This window comes from Rhincodon typus, chromosome 2 (assembly GCF_021869965.1).
Source record: "Rhincodon typus isolate 14 chromosome 2, sRhiTyp1.1, whole genome shotgun sequence".
Classification (NCBI taxonomy): Eukaryota; Metazoa; Chordata; class Chondrichthyes; order Orectolobiformes; family Rhincodontidae; genus Rhincodon; species Rhincodon typus.
The window spans coordinates 29,354,342-29,375,566 of record NC_063333.1 but is presented as its reverse complement, the minus strand read 5'-3'; the positions used below and the strand labels follow the sequence as shown (position 1 = coordinate 29,375,566).

Here is a 21,225-nt window from a genome sequence, read left to right as displayed (position 1 = left end):
TTGCGGTCTTTTTTACATCTAGTATCAGCCTTTTGTGTGCAAAGGATCAGGTTTGCGTCATTCTCTGCGCAAAAGACTAAGTGCAATAAAACTAATTCTGTATGACAACCATGGCGTCCTTCTGGGCTGCAAAACTCACTGATAAACATCAGTATTCATAAGTGTTTGAAAGCATTGCAAGTGCTTATCGACCACTTGTTAAAGAATGATTAAAAAAAGCATATTGTATTCCATTGCTGTGTTTATTTTAACCATTTATTATAAACATAGTTTAATCACTTTCTTCATGTACAATTACCTGTTTGTGGGGAGAAAGAAGTCTTGATAGACATGGCAAATGAAATAGCAAAATCACAGACTGTATTGCAAACAGGATGAAACGGTCATTTTTATTCTAAAGTGATATGTACAAGAAGGTTGTTTTATACACGGTGTAAAAGAGCTGTTAAAAACTGATTGCACTGTGCTTACATTTTGTTTGAAACATTACAGTAAAATTGGAATAAAGGCAACAACAAACAGGCAAACAAGACATCAATAGTTGTGCAGAGGTTTCACTTACACCAAAAAAAACAGCTTGACAACAAAAAGAAAGTGCCAAACAGAAAGAGGCATAGTCTTCCAGATTCACACACTGCGCACTACGATTAGTGTGTGTGAGAAATGATCAAAATTCATTCTCTCTCATATCTGGAACTGTAGGCACTTAATTGTTCCAACCTCTGTATTCCACACAATTCATGGAACATCAAGTTTTTAAAACAATTATGTAAAGGAAAGGTTTCCAAATTCCCAAATGTACACTAGGGTCTCACTGTAAAAGCAATAATAAAATGTAAGTCACTTATTTGTATGTCTTTTTATATATTTATATATAAAAAAAAGTCTTTTCTTCCTTTCCTTTCTTGAACTTGCAAAGACGTAATTGTATACTATATAATCACCGCACATCAGGTACAATACAAAGATATAATGGGCACTGGAAGCATTTAAACATGGTCTCCTGCTTGACTTAACGTTCGTAATGTTACAGACTTGTCCGCAAACCCATTGCGTTTCCCTTCCTTATATTACCCATATTTTTCAATAGCCTGATGCGAGAAGAATTTTTCTGCTTGTTACCATGAGAGCTTGTAGTAGCCAGGACATCTTGGCTAACACTTCCTTTCTTCAGGTTATTGGCTGTAAACAGAACTGAAATATGGAAGATTTAGCATTAAAAAATGGTAAGTAATGGTGAATCCACTCTCTCTTCCCTGAAATCATAATATTGGCAGTTACTCCTCTTCTCAATCAATGAACTAAAGGATTAGTGTACAGTGGTATGGTATGCTGCACATTTTATCATGTTCCACAGTTTTCAGAGGCCTTCTCAATCAGATTTAAAACATTATATGGTCTAAAAGTACACTGAGATTAATTCTTTTTTTGAAGTGTGACCTATTCCATTCAAAGACAGACAACATTTCTCCAAGAAAAGAATATTAAAGTCGAAGATAATGAACCACAGAACATTTTCTAGTCAATATTGAAGTGAATTTTGCATGTGAAATTGCCCCCTTGGGACTAATGTGGCAGAATTCCAGTATGAATCATTTTATGCCAAGCTTAGCATCTGTATCTATATGGGGGGAAATGGGGGCCATGTATCTCACAATACAGTAACAGAAGAGCATTGTGAAGGTGGTAAAATGAATCCAGCTACAAATTGCTAAAAATCAGTCACACTGTCTGGAGAAGAATCACAAGATTAGATCCTCATGACAGCATACTTGTTCTTCTGCTTCCACCTGATTGTCAAACTGTGAGAAAGTCTTTCTGTTATCGACTGATGAATGTGACAGACAGAAGGAGGCAGATTAAGGCCAGTGAGTCTTTTCTCAAATTACTAAAGGCACTGGAATAAACATCATCACAAAAAACCTGCTACACATTTGAAGGCCTTCTCCTTTGATACTCAGAGGAACATACGCTAACTTTTTTTTCAAAAAAAGTGACTTATTGCCTTGTAGGTTTAAGTTCTAACTGCTTGTCAGGGATAGAATGGTCGTGCTTTGTCCTGCATTTGTAATCTGGCAAGCCTGGCAACCTGAGAAGGGGACGGAGGGACATCTTGCCTGTAAGGACCTTTCGGAAGGCTGTAGCTGGGATCAGCTTTGTAAGAGTCATAGTTGTTACGCCCTTCTGCAGGCTGATGGTCTTTCTGTCGTTGTTCCTCTTGGCGAAGCAGTTCTTGTGTTTCCATTAAAACCCGTGCATTGACGCCATGCCCTAAGTAGCCATTTCGAGAGCCCTGATAGCTAGAGTATCTGGGATTGTCCTTTGCACTCTGGAAACCGTCACCGGGGACACAGCCTTTATCCCATGCTTCCTGAGTCATGGAACTGGAATTCTTCTTGCTTTGCCTGCAGGGAGCAAAAATGAGAAAAAAATGCAGACAGAAATTTGGCTTTTACTTTGCCACTTAATGGAAGCACACAAGACATTAAATGCTAAATGGGAACATACTAAATAACAACCAAGACAATATTAATTATTTATAATTATCTTGTTCATAAATCATGCATACACTATTGATAAATGCAATTATAGTGTATCTGCATGATATCACCTAATAAATCACAATCTTAGCCTAGTGGTTATAATTAAGTGCTTTACAGTCTCTTTTCCTGCAGTATAGAACATTATTTCTATCAAAAAGTCTGCGATACTCATACCGTAGATAGACTGTGTTATCTACCTTGTTTAAATAAAAAGATGCAACTATAGTGCCTTGCCATACTATCAGTCCCACTGTTGATGGTATTAAGGTGTAGAGAAGTACACAGTTTTAGAAGTGGACTGCAATTGCAGAATACAATATCAAAGAACATTGGGGGATATATAATTTCATTCCTAATTCTCTGTAATACCAAAGTTTTGATCTTAATCACAGAGGAGAAGTTTTTTTAGTAAAATTCTTTATGCGACAACCTTACTGACACCCCATTCCATCAGGAATAAGAAACAGCATGAGTGAAAACATGCATCAAGATGTTTGAGAGAAATGAATTTCAAACACAAGTTAAAATGGCACTGAATTAATGTAGTTTTGTTTCTTGGCTGTATATCAAAACTATAAAATGGGTACACAAAATGCAGGACAGATCCAATTTGGCTGAACAGCACCATATCAGTTTTCTCTTACTCATTGGTCAAGTAATAGAAGTTACTATGAAACAGCTTCCTCACCCATTGGTGAGGAACATTGATCCAAATTTGGACTAGAGAGTTGAATTCCAGAGATGAGGTGAGACTGACTGCCCTTGATAGCACGGCAGCATTTGACCAAATGTGTAATTCGTAGACCATGACAAGTGAAATGAGTTCAGTTCCATTTGTAGCTCCTCACATAATGAAACGGTGTGCGCAGTTAAGTGCCAGAAAACATTCATACTGCTAAGTAAAATTCATGCCACACAAGGGGGAAATGAACATCTCCAACAAAGGAGAATCTCACCATCTCCCTTTGACATTCAAAAGCATGATAATTCTCAAATTCCCCACCATCCTGTCCTAAGGGCATCACCATTGACTAGCACCTCAACTGGAGCTGCCACATAAATATGGAGACCATAAGGAAAGGTCAGAAGCTTTCCACCTACTAGGCATAATGGGCAGCTCCAAAATACTCAGGATAAGCTTAACATCATTGAGGTCAAAACAGCCCATTTTGGTTTTTGATTCACTTGTGGGACATGGTTGTCGCTGGCTGGGCCAGCATTTATCACACAACCCTAGTTACGCTTGAGAAGGTGGTGGTGAGCTGCCTTTTTAAACCGCTGCAGTCCATGTGCTAAAGGTAGATACACAATACTGATAGGGAGAGAATTCCAAGATTTAGATCCAGCGATAGTGAAGGAAAGGTGTTATATTTCCAAATGAGAATAATGAGTGGCTTGGAGGGGAATCATAGCATTCCTACGGGGCATATACAGGCCATTTGGCCCATCTAGTTAGCACTGACCCACTGTAAGGCACCCATCCAGACTCATTCCTATTCCCCGCAAGCCTGCACATCCCTGGACACTACGGGGCAATTTAGCAAATCCATCCACCGAACCCACATGTCTGTGGGAGGAAACGTGAGCACCTGGAGCAAACCCACGCAGACACAGGGAGAATGTGCAAACTCCAGACATTCGCCTGAGGGTCGAATCGAACCCAGGTCCGTGGTGCTGTGAGGCAACAGTGTTAACCACTGAGCCATTGGGCCGTCTGTCAGGAAACCCATTGTCAGCTATTGATGGTCCCCATTAGCAGCTATTGGTTCCCCAGGCTGGCCTTTACCCATTCCTTTGTCTGCCCAATTATTTTTCTCTCTCTGGTCTCCTCTTCCCCTACTCCATCTTCAGCATATATATTAACCATTTCCTAGCTACTACTAGTTCTGAAGAAGCGTCACTGGACCTGAAATGTTAATTTTTTTTTGTTTGTGGCAGCAGCCCATGTGATGACAAGGCCTAGTGTGTAGACCTTGGGGTAAGGACACGGAAGAAGGTGCTCCAGCCCTAAAATTATTGAACTCGATATTGAGTCCCAAAAGCTGCAAATGAGATGTTGTTCTACTAGCCTGTGCTGAGCTTCGCTGGAGCACTGCAGCAAGCCTGAGACAGGTATGTTGGCCAGGGAACAGGGTGGTGTGTTGAAGTGGCAGGTAACAGGAAGGTCAGGGTCTTTGTTCCAGACAGAATGTGGGTATTCTGCAACGCAGTCACTCAGTCTCTGTTTCATCTCCCCCAATATCAAGCAGACCACATTGTGAGCAGTGAACACAGTAGACCAGATTGAGTGAAGTGCAGGGAAATCACTGCTTCACCTGGAAGGTGGGTCTCGGACCTTGGATAATGAGGAAGGAGGATGCAAATGGGCAGGTGTTACGCCTTCTGCAATTGCGTGGGAAGGTGCCGTGGGGCTGTGTTGGGAATGAAGGAGGATTGGAGCAGAGTGTCCCCAGGGGAGCAGTCCCTGTGGAAGGCTGACGTTTCTTGTTCGTGATCATTACTTTCATTGTTGTTACTGGCGTTTGACAACGTATTTGCAAAAAATCCGCTTCCACAGCCACATCTCATTCCTCAGTGACTGCTTCCGGCTCTTTCACACCCCACGAGGATTCCAACTCAAATTCACCCTTCATGTTTTGAATCTACCCAAGATCACTGGTATCTCTGTGATGTTCAACGCTCCCCAGACAGCTATTCTCACTACGACTCTCACTGGCTCAGATATTCCCTGTCCCCAAATTCCACTTCATCCTCTGGCTCATTTGGCATGCCAACAGGAATACTTTTCTTTTGGAAATTTCCAACCCTTTCCTTCCTTCTGACTCCACCCCTTCCCCCAACCCCACCTCCCACCATGTATTTACTCTCCCTTCTGACCATCTGCTCTCTGATGCTGAATGTTCTATACTCACCAAAGGTCATCATTTCAACTCCCTTTACCCCCACCTTAATGAATTTTGGGCATGACATGACACTGGCACTTTCGCCTCCATGCCCACTTCTTTGGACAAGAGTCCACTCTCCGTCCCACAGACACCTTCGTCCACCTCCAACACTCTCCCTCCAACTGGACCCCTTTATCTTGGCCTTTTATCTGCATTCGCCCTGTTCATTGAGAACTGGCGACGTGACATCGGTCACCTTAATTTCTCCGACCCTCTTACCCATTCAAACCTATCTCCCTTTGAACTGACTGCATTCCGTGCTCTCGGATCCAACCCTGAGTTTTAATTAAACCTGCCAGCAAGGGTGGTACTGTTGTTTGGCTGACTGACCTCTACAGTGCAGAAGCTCTCGCAAACCATCCTCCATCTCCCACTGGATCAGGACCCACCAGCAAACATCAAGTTATTGCCTCAACCACAGTCACTAATCTCATTTCATCTGGTGACCTTCTCCCCACTGCCACCAATCTCATAGGTCCCCACCCCAGTCCAGCCCTCATCTACTTCCTACCTAAAATCCATATCAATGACATCACCGGCGCTGCTTCGCGCTCTCATTCGGAATTAGAAAAGTTTATCAATTTTAATTCCAATTTCCACCCTGCTCTCACATTCAATTGGTCCATTGACTCCTCTCTTCCCTTCCTCAACATCTTTGTTTCCATTTCTGGGGATAGACTATCCACTACAAACTCACCGACTTCCACAGTTACCTTGACTGTGCATCTTCACACCTTGCTTCCTGTAAAGTCTTTATCCCATTATCCCAGTTTCTCCGTCTCTGTCACATCTGTTCTGATGATGCCAGCTTCTACAGGGGGCCTTAAAAGTTCATCTTTTTCCTCAACCGAGGACTGCCCATCATGGTCGACAGGGCTTTTAGCCGTGTCTGACCCATCTCCCACACTTCCGCCCTCACCCTCTCTTCCCTCCCGCAACAGTGATAGGGTCCCCCTCACCCTCACTGACTATCCCACCAGCATTCACATCCAAAGGATCATTAGATGCTATTTCTGCCATCTCTGGACACATATTCCACTCCCTGCCCTTGTCAGCCTTCTGCAGGGACTGTTCCCTCCGGGACACCCTGGTCCACTGCTTCTCCTTCACTCTCAACACTTCCCACGCAATTGCAGGTGTAACACCTGCCCATTTACTTCCTCCCTCCTCACCATCCAAGGCCTGAGACACACCTTCCAGATGAAGCAGTGATTTACCTGCACTTCACTCAACGTATTCTACTGCATTTGCTGCTCACAATGTGCTCACAAGATGAAACGCAGACTGGGCAACCGTTTTGCACAACACCTACATTCTGTCCGCAAAAAATGACTGAGCTTCCTGTTGCCTGCCTCTTCAACTCACCATATTGTTCCCTGGGCAACATCTCTGTCTCGGGCAATTAGAATTATACAGCAAGGAAACAAACCCTTCGGTCCAACTCATCCATGCCGACCAGATATCCTAAATTAATCCAGTACCATTTGCCAGCATTTGGCTGATATCCCTCTAAACCCTTCCTATTCATGTACCTTTCTAGATGCCTTTTAAATGTTATAATTGTACCAGCCTCCATCATATCCTCTGGCAACTCATTCCATACACACACCACCCTCTGCATGAAAATGTTGCCCCTGAGGTCCATTTTAAATCTTTCCCTCCCACATTAACTTATCCCCTCTCGTTTTGTACTCCTCTACCCTGGAGAAAAGAGCTTTGCTATTTACCCGTTCCGTGACCCTCATGATTATACAAACTTCTATAAGGTCACCCCTCAGCCTCCGACGCTCCAGGGAAAACAGCCCTAGCCTATTCAGCTTCTCCCAGGGTTGAAACCCTCTAACCCTGGCAACATCCTTCCAAATCTTTTATGAACCCTTTCAAGTTTCACAGCATCCTTCCTGTAGCAGGGAGAACAGAACTGAACGCAGTGTACCAAAAGTGGCCTGACCAATATTCTGTACAGCTGCAACATGACCTCCCAACTCAAATACTCAATGCACTGACCTATAAAGGCAAGCGTACCAAATGCCTTTTTCACCTATCTACCTGCAACTCCACTTTCATGGAACAATGAACCTGCACCCCAGCAATTTCTGTTGTTGTTAAACAGCTTCTCATTTTTTTGCTTGGGAACTGTGTAGCCTCCGGGACTCAATATCGAGTTCAATAATTTTAGGCTTGAGCACCTTCTCCCATGCCCTTACCCCAAACCCCACACACCAGGCCTTGTCATCACATGGGCTGCTTCCACAAACAACCCACTGTCAGCTACAAATGGTCCCAATTAGCAGCTATTCATATTCCGAGGCTGACCTTTACCCATATTTTGTCTGTCCAACTGTTGTTCTCTCTTTCTAGGCTCCATCTCCACCTACCGTTGACTCCTCCCTCTTCCCTCACCCCATCTTCAGCATATATACCAACCTTTTCCTAGCTACAACCAGTTCTGAAGAAAGGTGACTGGACCCAAAACATTAACTCTGCTTTCTCTCCACAGATACTACCAAACCTGCTGAATTGTCCCAGGACTTTTTTGTTGCAGACAGTGGTGTTCCCAAGTATCTGCTACCCTTGTCCTGCTAGGTGGTAGCACTTATGAGTTTGGAAGGTGCTGTCTCAGGGTCTTTTGTGACTTTGGAAATATCCTTTTTCTTCATCACCAGTGGGTCAAAAACCTGAAACTCCTGACATGATGATATGTGTATTTTCCTGGTGTGACACTGCATCTGTACTTAATCACACGGACTGCAGTACATCAAGAAATTGACTCACCGAAACCTTCTCAAGGGCCTTTGGGAAAGAGCAACACGTGCTAGCCCTTGTCAACCATGTCCACATTCCCAAATAAGGAAGTAAACCTTCTAATTGGGTCACTTAAAGATACCAATTTTTGATCGCAGCAGCCCAGTTTTTAAAGATGCAGATTGCATGGGGGCAAATTCAATGCAGCTTGTGGCACATGTCCACCAATTTGGGTAAGTGAGATGTAGCCAATGCAAACTTATCTGAGTGATAAACATTTGTACGAAACAACTTGGTGAAAAGTCACAATATTTCAGTCCTCAAATAAACAGTCTACTGAATTACTTAATACATTTTTATGCATCTGCGCTTTTGTTTAATTTATTTTTGTGCAAAAAGACTTTTATATAGAATGTCCCAAATAGCATACCAATAACCTGTCTGACCCATCAGAACAACTAGAAGTTGTTTAAACTGAAATAGACGAATTATCAACATGATATAGACTACTGCCAACAAACGAGCCTGAAGACAGACATATGGCAGAAAGCCCCTGAAAAGCTGTCTTTTTTCAACACTTTCTAATCCTTGTGTGTATTGTTGGGTTAATTTAGACATACTAGGAAACAGCTGTCGCCAAATTCACTTGCAATATACTGTCCAGCTAAGGTTTTTTTTGTTGACTTTGCCATTCAAAGAATTGCAGTAGTGTAAGTGCACCATTTCGTTTTTAAAAAATAACAATTTATTCAAACTGATTTGCAATTCTGGCAAAACTGTACTGTAAAGAAGTGACCTTTAACTACTTCACTCTTATTTCCTCTTCATGACATCCAGAATTTTAATTTTCCCAACCAGATTTGCAGAGCATGTGGGGCAATGAGAAAACATGCTTTTGTACCGCAAGCTGTATTCATTATTCAAAAATGTTTAATATGTAAACCTTGTATGTAGATTTGTATGTCAATTACTTTTATGGCTTCGGGTGTAAAACAAAATGAACCATCCCTAGCTTAATAAAGTCATGTGACCTTGGTGCTCTTACCGTGGCAAGGAGCTGTACTGTCGCTGTGCCTGCTGGAAACTCTCCCTTTCTTCCTGTCTCTGTCGTTGGAGTTGAACCTCTACAGACACAGAATGCCGACCGCTTTGAGCATAGGGACCAGAGCTGGGCTACAGAGGAATTACAAAGCAAGTCAATTAAAAGATTTTGGAGTGGCCTTTTGCAATAGCAGATCAATTAGGTCAACTGAAGTTATAGATAGGCAGCACTCCAGTCCAGAACTGATAGTATAAAAATCAGCAGCTTGTCTAGTCAATAGGTTGTATGAGTGCCCCAGGATTTCAGGCCCTTAATCGTGCTGGAATAGAAGTGGAGGTGATGGTGGGTGTAGCAGGGGAGAGAAGAGGATTTAAAAATGACAATTGGTTTTAATTCTGGGACTTCTGTTCCCATTTTTGGCACCAATTTTCACCAGCGTAAGATAAAGGTGAGGGTCACTAGCACTTTCTACCTGCTCGGTCAGTTGGGGGCCAGTTAGGTTCCTCCTCATCCGCTGAAATGTTTATGGAGTCTAGCCGGCTCCTCCACCCTCGTGCTTCACGGCCCCTCAGAGGAGTTCTGAATCACAATCTGGATGCGGGAATCTTTCAAAACCTAAATTCCCTGACCCATTTCATGCTCCCATGGGCTCTCTCTGCCCACAATTCCATGTCCTCTCTGCTGCCTATGCCCTTACCATTCAATTCAGGATACACTACATATAAAACCAATGAGCCATATAATAATAATGGCATGTGTAGAAATGCTGGGGGGAAAAAAAGAGGCATTTGTCTTTGGAAAAGACAACTGTTGCTGCTACATATATCCATGGAAGTCTCGATCAGACAATCAATTCGGATTTAAGCATGTGAGGCTTTACCCTCTTCATGCTTTGCTTCCTTTTTCAAATAAACTGACGTTTGGCCATCTGATTCTATTGAAACAGTTCTCTCCCACTGCTCATTACAAATGGTTGGCTATGAACCAAGAATCACAAATGTTGGATAACTGAAGTGGATTGCTCACTTTGCCTGACTGACATCTTTAAGTGGTTATACAGTCACAGAATCATACAGCTGTACAGGATGGAATCAGCCCCTTCGGTTCAACTCATCCATGCCGACCAGATATCCTAAATTAATCTGGACCCACTTGCCAGCATTTGGCCCATATCCCTCTAAACCCCTCCTGTTCATATACCCCTCTAGATGCCTTTTAAATTTTCTAATTGTACCAGCCTCCAGCCACCTGCTCTGGTAGCTCATTCCATACACGCACCAGTCTCTGCGTGAGAAAGTTGCCCCTTAGGTCCCTTTTAAATCTTTCCCCTCTCACCATAAACCTATGCCCTCGAGTTTTGGACTCTTCTACCCTGGGGAAGAGGAATCGGTTATTCATCCTATCTACGCCTCTCATGATTTTATAAACTTCTTACATGATCACCTCTCAGCCTCCAATGCTCCAGGGAATGAGTAAGTCTTTCTGTGACAAAAACAGAGATTACTGGGAAAGCACAGCACGTCTAGCTGCATCAGTGAAGCGAAATCAGAATTAACGTTTTGGTTAACATTTCAGTTTTGAGGAAGGGTCACCTGACCCGAAACATTAACTCTGAGTTCTCTTCACAGATGCTGCCAGACCTGCTGAGCTTTTCCAGCAATCTCTATTTTTGTTTCTGATTTACAGCATCTGCAGTTCTTTCAGTTTTTATTAATTCTTTCTGTGATCTCTGTTGTCAATGTCCCAGTGCTTATTTCGATGGGACTAAGAGGTGTGAAGTGGGTAAAATTTCTCCAATTCAAAGTACAATTGTCCTGTCTGATTGACACTTTGTAGGAACGATGTATCTTTTCAAAGAAGAATTGGGAATTGATATTTTTCTCAGCATTTCCATATTTATCATATGGCTTATTATTCCAAAGATGTGCGGGTTAGGTAGATTGGCCATGCTAAATTGCCCATAGTGTCCAGGGATGTGCAGGTTGGATGGATTAACCATGGGAAATTGACGGTTACAGGGATAGGGTAGGGGTTGGTCTGGGTGGGATGCTCTTCGGAGGGTCGGTGTGGAATCGATGGCCTAACTGGCTGTTCCCACACTGTAGGGATTCTATGATTCTAGTTCTGTAAAGAATGGATAGGGGAATAAACTGGAGGCCATGATGGGAGAATGGAGTTCAGAGATGGACTACGTGACCATGAAGAAACATGGAGAGTGAGTGCAGGGAGAATGTATGAAGGATGATGGCTAGATGGCCCAACAGTTTATAAACATCTGTGACAGATTTCCAGGGAATCACGCAGTGCCAACCACTCTATCACCCCACCTCTCTGGAACAGAAATGCAGGTAACAGAGTCGTTTAAACCAAAGCAGGTCGGCAAGCAGGGAAATTTCTTGACCTGAGCTACCTGCTTTCGAAACAAAAACTCAGCACAGAATTTCTGAAACTGTTATTTGCTTTTAATTGTCAGATTCATTTTTCTAACTTATGGTTGGAGGATATAACAGCAACAATGGAAAGGTAATTTCCATTTCTCTCATATTATTTCAGGTCAAACTGTTGAATCTGATATAGCATTAGATATCTATTTAACAACCTTTTCCTGGGCATACATTGAAAGCTATGTGCAATAATTATCCCCATACTTCAATTACTGTAATTATTTCATGTTATGTGCTTTAATACTAGTACAGGGTTGCTAATTGGGTCATTTCTTTGAAATTGTAGTATTTCATAGCAAATTTATAAATTGCAAAGGAAACACTGCAGCTTTAAGCACTATTCTATGTAGTGAAAGGTGAACATTTATTCAGCTTAGCTATTTTGCGGCAGAACACATTATGCACCAAAACTGAGAAATATTTGTGGAAACACAAGCAAACACAATTGACCTTAAAAACAACCAGCAAGCAGATTTTCATCCCCATTTTGCTTCATACTCCTCAATAGGGCATAAACATCTACACAAATGTTATATTACACTGACAAAGCGTAATTATAAAAATCATTTCCAGCTACAAAGCACTCAAAGGCACCGTTGGAAACTGTACTGCATTCTAAAACACAAATAATTCTAGATGGTGAACATGAATGCGTGAGACTGTCAAGACTCTCAAAATAAAAAGCTCAAAGACGTGTATGAGGTAGATAGTGTTACTGGAATGAAATGAAGCTTTCTCAGACTTTAACAAGAAGTAGCAAGGCCCAGGTAGACAAGGTGTAGGGAAGATGTGAATCTGAATGGTCAGTCTTACCTCTTATGCACGAGATGGAATATGTATTATCTCCTGAACTAACTATGAAAACTCTGCACAAGGAACTGTTTTGACCTTGACAAGCGGAAGTTAGAGAACTTGGAATATAATCAAATCTGTAAAACCAAGGGCAGGAAGAAATGCAGCACAAGCCTTTATTTGTTTTAGTCAGAATAGAACCATTATCCAGTTTTATGTAAAGTCAAATGTACATTTTAATATGGAGTTAATTTAATCCATTCATTCTAAGCTTGACTCATAAAAATTATACAGTGGAGAAGGTCGGCATTCAGTCAATTGTGTGCACTATTGTTAACTCTTTAATTGAAGCTATCTACTCTAATCCCATTTTCCTGTCCAAGCCACATCCTTTTTTAATGTTCTTCTTGGCAAGTACATATCAAATTTACTTTTACAGCCCCTGTCTCAAAGGCCAGGAGCGCTAAAGAATTCCATAATCTAGTAAATCCACCATGTGAAAAAAATATCCTTCAAACTTTTGCTTTGTTCTTCTTGTAATGGCAATCTTGAGTCACTGCTCCCTCAATGCAGTTCCAGAGAAAGCAATATTTTTTCTGCTTGAGCACATCAAAACCTGTCATAATTCTGAAAAAACCTAGTTAAATCCCTCATTAACCTTCTCTGCTTTAGTAACAAAATACTAATTTCTTCATAACCTTGGTACACGCATTACTAGCGTCATTCAGTTGAATCTTTGCTGAACTATTTCCAATGCCCTAATACCCTGAAGGTCATAACAGGATGACGAGAATATGCCACATAAAGACTAAAAATCGCCGTTGTCACATACATTGAAAATCTATCATATATTCAATCGTACTTGAGATAATCTTGAAGATTTTACTGTCCTCATAAAAACAAGTTGCCATTTGTACGATTCCATAGTATGTATATTCAAGCAGAAAATTGCATATTGACAAGTTTTAAGCATCTGTAGTGAATTGCATCATCCATGTAATTTTTCAATGAAATTTCATGGTTGCCTTGTTCTGATGATCGAACACGCATTCTGAATGGATACTCTCCTTAAATAGTAATTAGTTATCATAAGATGTACGAATATCTTTCGCATGTGTTTATTCTGCAGTATGCGCTGCACTCTTCAAGCATTTACATTGATAAATTCTGCACTGATCAACCATATTGGAATTTTTATAGATGCAAATATCATTTTAAAGTGGAACATCTGAAACTTTGGAGTTGGCTCTCACATCAAACATCAGATACTCATCACACTGAATGAAGTTCCTCCAAGTCTGTTTCAAGATTATGTCCTACCTTTCAGCTTCAGAATAGTTTTAATTAATACATCAATATAAATATTTCCATGTGCTGCAACAATTTTCTTTTTGGCCTTGTCTGCAAATTTTGTTTAGTTAGTCCATTTGTGATGAATTATGTAAACTATCGTGTTATGCTACTCGCCAAGAGCTGAGCAGAGAACCTGCCAAACCAATAAAGTGTTTTCAACGTGGAAGAAAAAAAGCAGACTTTCTTGCTTTCTGCATTCGAAATGCCGATCCAAAGATAAAAAAATGTATCAACTTATTGTGATTTATGTTTAACTTAATGTCATACTTCGGTTAAAAAAATTAAACACCAGGGTGAGAAGAATGACCAAAACAATAGGAAAATGTCAACAGTGAGGATGATGAATGAAACAGCCATGTAGCTTGGCTAATAAAAAAAACAAAAAAAAACTTTCTATACAACAATTAAGCAAAGGAAATACCTGGTTTTTGATGAAACATGCAGTAACACTTGGCCATAGGTTGTTCAAGCTCTGACTCATGACTCAGCTCAGAACCATTGTTTTTAATTAGAAACAAACAATTCTATTTAAATATTAAAAAAATGTGTTCCCATTATATTCAAGTTTGATCATAATAAGCTTAATTCCACAACTGATTTAAACTCTCAAACTGAACCCTGCAATTTAGGAAATCATTCTATTCCCTAAACTAATTGCGCCCCTTAGGAATCCACTCTGTTCATTACAGGAAACTATAAACTAAGGTTAAAATAGTCTGTTTAAAACTGTTATGAAATTTAAATACACAACAGTTTGCTCTTTGACCTACAGTAGTTAAGTTTCAAGTCTTTCAGAGTCCAAGCTTTTCTCACAGTCCTAGCTCCCAAACCATATGTTGCCCCTCCTCTCTGTTCACCCCAGAAGATAAGGGACATTCTACAAAACGGAAGCTTGCTAACAAAATAATGCTGCACAATGGAAAGTGGCACGCATTTCCACAGAGAGAAACAACTTTGTTTTGCAATGGAAACAAAAATCCAGACTATAAAGTAAAACACAGATTTTATCTTTAATGCAATTTAAATAAAAGTGGAATATTGGCACATACATTATCAACATTTTTTTAAAAATCTGGTTCTGATAATGTGGCTTGTTGCAAAAATTGATTTATCAGTTGATCTAGTATTAGAACAAAATGAATTTTACACAACATCACATGACAGTGAAGGTTTTGAATGCCAAGTTAACTACTACTACACAGTTTCTAATAACATTTCCAAAAATAATGTCAGGGCTCCCACTGATCCTAACTTAGAAAATATGTAAAAATGTACAATTTTGCATATTGCCCCAGCACCATGTTTATTGGGATTTCGCTTTGAACATAGCTTGCCATGAATGTAATGCATGTTCTACATAACATTGTCTGTTCATTATCTCTTAACAAAATGAATGAGCACATTTAACACTTTGGAGTGGATCTCATTGTTTTTCTAAGAGCAAAGGTTGTCCCTGAAGAAGAATGGGATAGTCCAGTTAGTCAGGACAGCATCAGGTTCTCCAAGCAGACTGAGTCCACTCAAGTAATGACGGGTTGATATTGCATGCGATGAAATTATCAACGATGCACCACAGATGTAGATAAAGGTTTAGTAGTGAACAGGTCAAAAGGCATGTGACTCTTCACTGCCTTTGCTGCATACGAGCCCATTAGGATCAGAGTTCGCAGATTCTGCAGTTTAGTTAAAGTTCATTGCCCTCCACACCCATCTGGACAGTCTAAACACTCACCCAAGGCTGTTCAAAACTGTATGTACGCCTCCGGTCCTCGAGCTCCTCTTGCTTTGCTTGCTGGAACTCATTTCTTAGCTTTTGTATCCGATCGTGGTTACTTGGAGCGAGTCTATTACTAGGACAGTAAAGGAAGGGAAAAGAAACTGAAATACATGAAGCAACACACTGCATTAAGCAGAGCTAATACAATTTACCTCAAGGTTGACAAAACTGGTAGCACAGGCTTCACTTTTAATTTACTGGTGTGTAAATCAAGCAAAGTGATGAGAGAACCAGCTGGCAACAGGCTGCTGCTAACATTTGCTTCTTCCCAGCAATCAAATTCACACATTCGTGCTGGGGAAATCACCAACACTGGAAGGCAAATCAGCCACTCAGACATATTTGCATATGCACAATCCAATATCTTTTTATTGCAAAGTGAAGTAACCTTATCACCACTGGATTCCAACCGGAAAGGATAATTCTCTACAGGAATGTGTCCAATTTTAACGTGCATTGGGAAACAAAGTTGTCCTCTGCTTCACCTGTTTCTCAGTTCTGTGTTAAAAGGGCCTTTGTATACAGCGTCCCATGAAAATCAATACTGCAGATTAGTTCATCAATTTCAACAGAGGCATCAATCACTTTGTGTTTTAAAGCTAATTACCTAATCAATGAAACAAAATCCACAAGTGAAGTGAGACTAATCAAAATATCCAAAGTCTAAGTGAATATAATGTTCATAAGTCCTAAAGATCATGAACTGTTTCTCTAATAATTACAACCCTACATACAGCATAAAATAGTCAAAGTTTTTGAATAATTAACATTGTGACAGCATTCATTTTAATTATATTAATGCTTTTGTAATGATTCATAATATGCGGATCAGCCATAATCTAACTGAAAAGGGGCAGAAGTTTGAGGCCCTGAATGGCTACTCCTCATTGAATAGTCTCCATAAACTGGTTAAAACAAGATTGGATCAATGGCTCTGTTCGTACATTTCCCATAGACCCTTTCTTCAGGGGTTGCATGTTCCTGTTTGCACTAATATCATGTAAAAGTCTTCAATATAAAGATAGAGTTGGACAGTCAGACTGCATTGGGATGACCTTGACAGACGTGTACCTTCTGTGAACTATTTCAGAATCAGAGAATTGTTCCAGTGCAGAGACACACCGTGTCCTCACTTGTTCTCTGCTTAGTGCCAATCTCCTGCCTTTCCTCCATTATTTTGGTTCTACCTAACTAATGATCTAATGCCCTCTTAACAGCCTCAACTGAACCTCCATCCTCCACATTTCCGGTCAGCATTCTCCCAGACCCTCACTACTCAATGTGTGCAGAAGTTCTTTTTTATTCTCACTTCACATTTGCTTCTTTTATAAAATATTTTAAATCTGTGCTTTCTGGTTCTCAATTATTTTCATGACCAGGAAATTTGTTCCATATCCACTGTGCAGACCCCTTATAATTTTGAAAAATTCTATCAAATCTCCCCTCAGCCTTTTTCTCTCCAAGTAAAACAGTTACAACTTCTCCAATCTATCTTCATAAGTGAAGTTTCTGAACCCTAAAGCTATTTTAGTAAACACCTTCTGCACTCTCTCTAACACATTCACATACATCTTGCATTGTAGCACTCAGAACTACACACACTACACTAGCAGTAACCCAACTAATGTTTTATACAGTTCCAATATAACCTCACTGTTCTTGTACTCTATGGACCTTTAATGTAACCCAGAATAGTTTATGCTTTATTAAATGCTCCACCTGTACTGGCTCTTTTCATGATTTCAATCTGAATAAGTGTGAGGTAATGTACTTGATTGGGATAAATAAGGCAAAGGAATACATGATGAGTGGTAGGACCCTGGGAAGCACAGAGGATCAGAGAGACCTTGGTGTGCAAGTGCATAGACCCCTTGAATTAGTGGTATGTAAAGTGATTAAGAAAGCATATGGGATTATTGCCCTTATCTGCTGAAGCATGGAGTTTCAAAACAGGGAGGTTATGCTGGAACTGTATAAAACATTGGTTAGGTCACAGCAAAAGTAGTGTGTGCAGTTCTAGAATCCGCATTATAGTAGGGACGTGATTGCACTGGAGAAGATGCAGAGGAGGTTTACCAGGATATTGCCTGGGCTAGAGAGTTTTAGTTATGAAGAGAGATTAGACAGACTCGGAGCAGAGGAGACTAAGGGGGGAGATGAGCAAGACGTATAAAATTACAAGGGGCACGTATGGGAAGAAACTTTTCCCCTTGGTGGAGGGATCAATGATCAGAGGGCATAGCTTTAAGCTAAGGACAGGAGGTTCAGAGGAGATGTGAGGAAAGTCTCTGCATGTACTTTGTACCAAGATGTATCACTGCACATTTCTTTGCATTGAACTACATCTGCCACCTACCCACCCAACTCCAACTTGTTAATGCCCTTCTGAGATTCCACTGTCATGATAACATAAAAAAAATAGAAGGACAATCAGCTTCTCAAGTATTCAATAGCTAATTTGCCCCTTGCCTCAACGCCTCATTGGTGCCAGCTCCTCAACGACCAGATATTTCAAAAATATATCTAACTCCTCTTTAAATACTACAGGATCTGATTGAAATATTTCAGAATATTGCCCAGTTTACTTCTGAGAAATTGTCTACATGGCTCTGAGAATGACACTAAGAGGACGGATAGACATATCAGTTCTCACTATTCAGCATTGTACAGTATTAAGACCAAACACCTTAATATGCAGGAATATTGGAAGCAATGAGTTGTTAGGCCTTCAAAAATTAACTGTAAAGTACTATGGGCACAAATAGAGCTTACTAACAAAATATTTCTAAGGGCATGCCTCTGTAGCAGTAACATTCAATATCAGTAACATTCTAAAAGATGTCCCCTCCTTCACCATTTCATTAATCTCAGAAAATTTCACGAAGTTATATCTGACCAAATCATGGAAAAACCTAAGTCTGTACTGGCTCCCAAAAGAGCTACCAGCTAGTTCCATTCTTCAGCCCTATCTCTGTGGGCCTTTAAATTCATCACTTTGAAATAGATATCCAGCTCTTCTTTTGAAACCTCCTACGAAATCCGCCTCTACCACTCTCCCGAGGCAGCATATTCCAATTCCTAACAACTCTCTATGTACAGAAGTTTCTCTTAATCTCACTCCCAGCTCTCTTGTTGACAATCTTGAAATTGTGGGCACAGAATATTCTTCTTTACCCTGTCAAAATTGTTCATAATTTTGAATATCTCACGAAGGTCAGCCCTCAATCTTCTTTGCTTCACGGAGAATAGGCCCAATCTCTCTGACCTTTCCTTGATTCTAAAATCCTTCATTCTTGGTATCATTCTTAGTACATCACTTTTGAAGGTCTCTCCAGGGCTTTAACATCTTTCCTGGCACCCAAGAGCTGAACACAATACTCCAAATATGGTCTGATCAATGATTTGGTGTAATCATTTCCTTGCTTTTAATGGACTTGGTCAGAAACCAATACAGAATTTCAGAAATTCTGATTGAAATTTTATTGGTGTAAACCATTAAAATATACAAGGACTTTGTGCTCCAGGTGAGAAAGTTGCACTCCAGGTGAGAAAGTTGCACTGAAAAAAAAATCAGTAAATTACCTGTATATTTTATATCAATAAATTAAAAGGTGTGAGAAAGCTACACATTCCAAATTTCAAAGTGCAAAGTTTCTAAAGTAATTTAAGATACATCAAGTAGCAGCTAAATATTGTAGCCACATCCTTGACCCTCTTAGAACTTGCAATCTGAGGATAATACCGCTGCAAAGTTGGGGAGAGTATTTGTGGATTGGGAGGCAGGACATTAGAATTTGGTGTTTGTAAAATGCTAGGAGGGTGGGGAAGCATTGTCTGGTCCCTTTAAAAGATTGCATTTTTTCTATGCTTGGAGACGTGTGCGATCAGTTTGAGAGCACCCAAATTGAAACATTTGTATTGAAAGGCCATACTGTTATGAGGCGAAACAGCATTTTTACCAAGACAACAGGTTTTTGAACTTGACCAATCAATTTGAACCAGGCACTCAGATACCAAAAACCTATCAAATTTGAATATGACAGTTTTAACAACCGAGGACCAATCCAATTATAAGAAACTGATAAGTCATCAGGGGTCTAAAAGAACAGGGCAGTTGGACAAAGACAGGAGAACTATCTGCCATCTGCCAGAGTTAACAGCTCTCAACTCTAAAGAGAGAATCGCTGGCTCTCACAGACTCCTATAAGTCTTAGAGAAAGCACCATCTAAATATCAAAGATACCAATGGCACAACTAATGAATATTCCTGACAGAAGAATCAATAGAAGAGGCGTTCCTTACAGAACATTTGATGGAGAAGGCACAGAGTATTCCAGAAGACACGTAATCTGGCTGTATTTTGGAGAGACTAGATTTTACTTTATTTTATATAAGTAGGCCTCATATGGAATGGCATACTATTACAATCTTGTTTTATTTAGGAATAGTTAGTAGTTAGAAGGGGTTTATTCGGTTTGTTAATAGTTTAGTTAATTTGTTCAATGTTAGAGTTAGATAAATAAACTGTTACTTGTTGATTTTTAAAGTGAGTGTCAGGGGTTTATTTTATTTAACCACTAGAAATTGCTGAAAGGCAGGTTACATCACTTTTCACACTTTTTAACAGATTATAGGGCAAGGTGCTCCTTTTAGAGTGTTTTGGTTTTGGTTCTTGGTTGGGGAGGGGGGGGGGAGCGGAGCTGAGCCTCCGCTTTATAACAATACATTCAGGGAATATTATGCATTTAAATATATCAGTTACATGTTGGAAAATTACAAATACCAGTGTAAAATATCTGTTGTTAATAGGAGACATAGCTTGGTGAAGAATTAGTTTTTGAAGTGCTACTATTGTCACCCTCTCATGCAGTATTGTAGGAAAGCGTTTCCTAGTCTTTTCATAGAACATGGAACATAGAACATAACAGCGCAGTACAGGCCCTACGGCCCTCGATGTTGCGCCGACCTGTGAAACCAATCTGAAGCCCATTCAACCTAAACTATTCCATTATCATCCATATGTTTATCCAATGACCGTTTAAATGCACTTAAAGTTGGCGAGTCTACTACTTTTGCAGGCAGGGCATTCCACGCCCTTACTACTCTCTGAGTAAAGAACCTACTTCTGACATCTGTCCTATAACTATCACCCCTCAATTTAAAGCTATGTCCCCTCGTGCTAGTCATCACCATTCGAGGAAAAAGGCTCCCACTGTCCACTGATCATCTTGTATGTCTCTATGAAGTCACCTCTTAACCTTCTTCTCTCTAACGAAAACATCCTCAAGTCCCTCAGCCTTTCCTCATAAGACCTTCCTGGTAAATCTCCTCTGCACCCTTTCCAATGCTTCCACATCCTTCCTATAATGCGGTGACCAGAACTGTACGCAATACTTCAAGTGCGGCCGCACCAGAGTTTTGTACAGCTGCAACATGACCTCATGGCTCTGAAACTCAATCCCTCTACCAATAAAACCTAACACACCGTACGCCTTCTTAACAACCCTATCAACCTGGGTGGCAACTTTCAGTGATCTATGCACATGGACACCGAGATCTCTCTGCTCATCCACACTACCAAGAA

The 21,225-nt window shown here is 40.5% G+C and overlaps 1 protein-coding gene across 1 annotated transcript in view; it reads right to left on the bottom strand.

Annotated features, from left to right (window-relative positions):
* Nucleotides 1–359: 359 nt before the first annotated feature.
* pard3aa (par-3 family cell polarity regulator alpha, a) overlaps nucleotides 360–21,225 on the bottom strand; it is a 782,893-nt gene continuing 762,027 nt past the window's right edge. The window contains exons 23-25 of the mRNA XM_048606721.1: nucleotides 15,597–15,714; nucleotides 9,279–9,406; nucleotides 360–2,405 (exon numbers count right to left, since the gene is read on the bottom strand). Of these exons, the coding sequence (XP_048462678.1) occupies nucleotides 2,033–2,405; nucleotides 9,279–9,406; nucleotides 15,597–15,714 (619 nt within the window). The 3' untranslated portion in view covers nucleotides 360–2,032. The remainder of the gene's footprint in view (nucleotides 2,406–9,278; nucleotides 9,407–15,596; nucleotides 15,715–21,225) is intronic.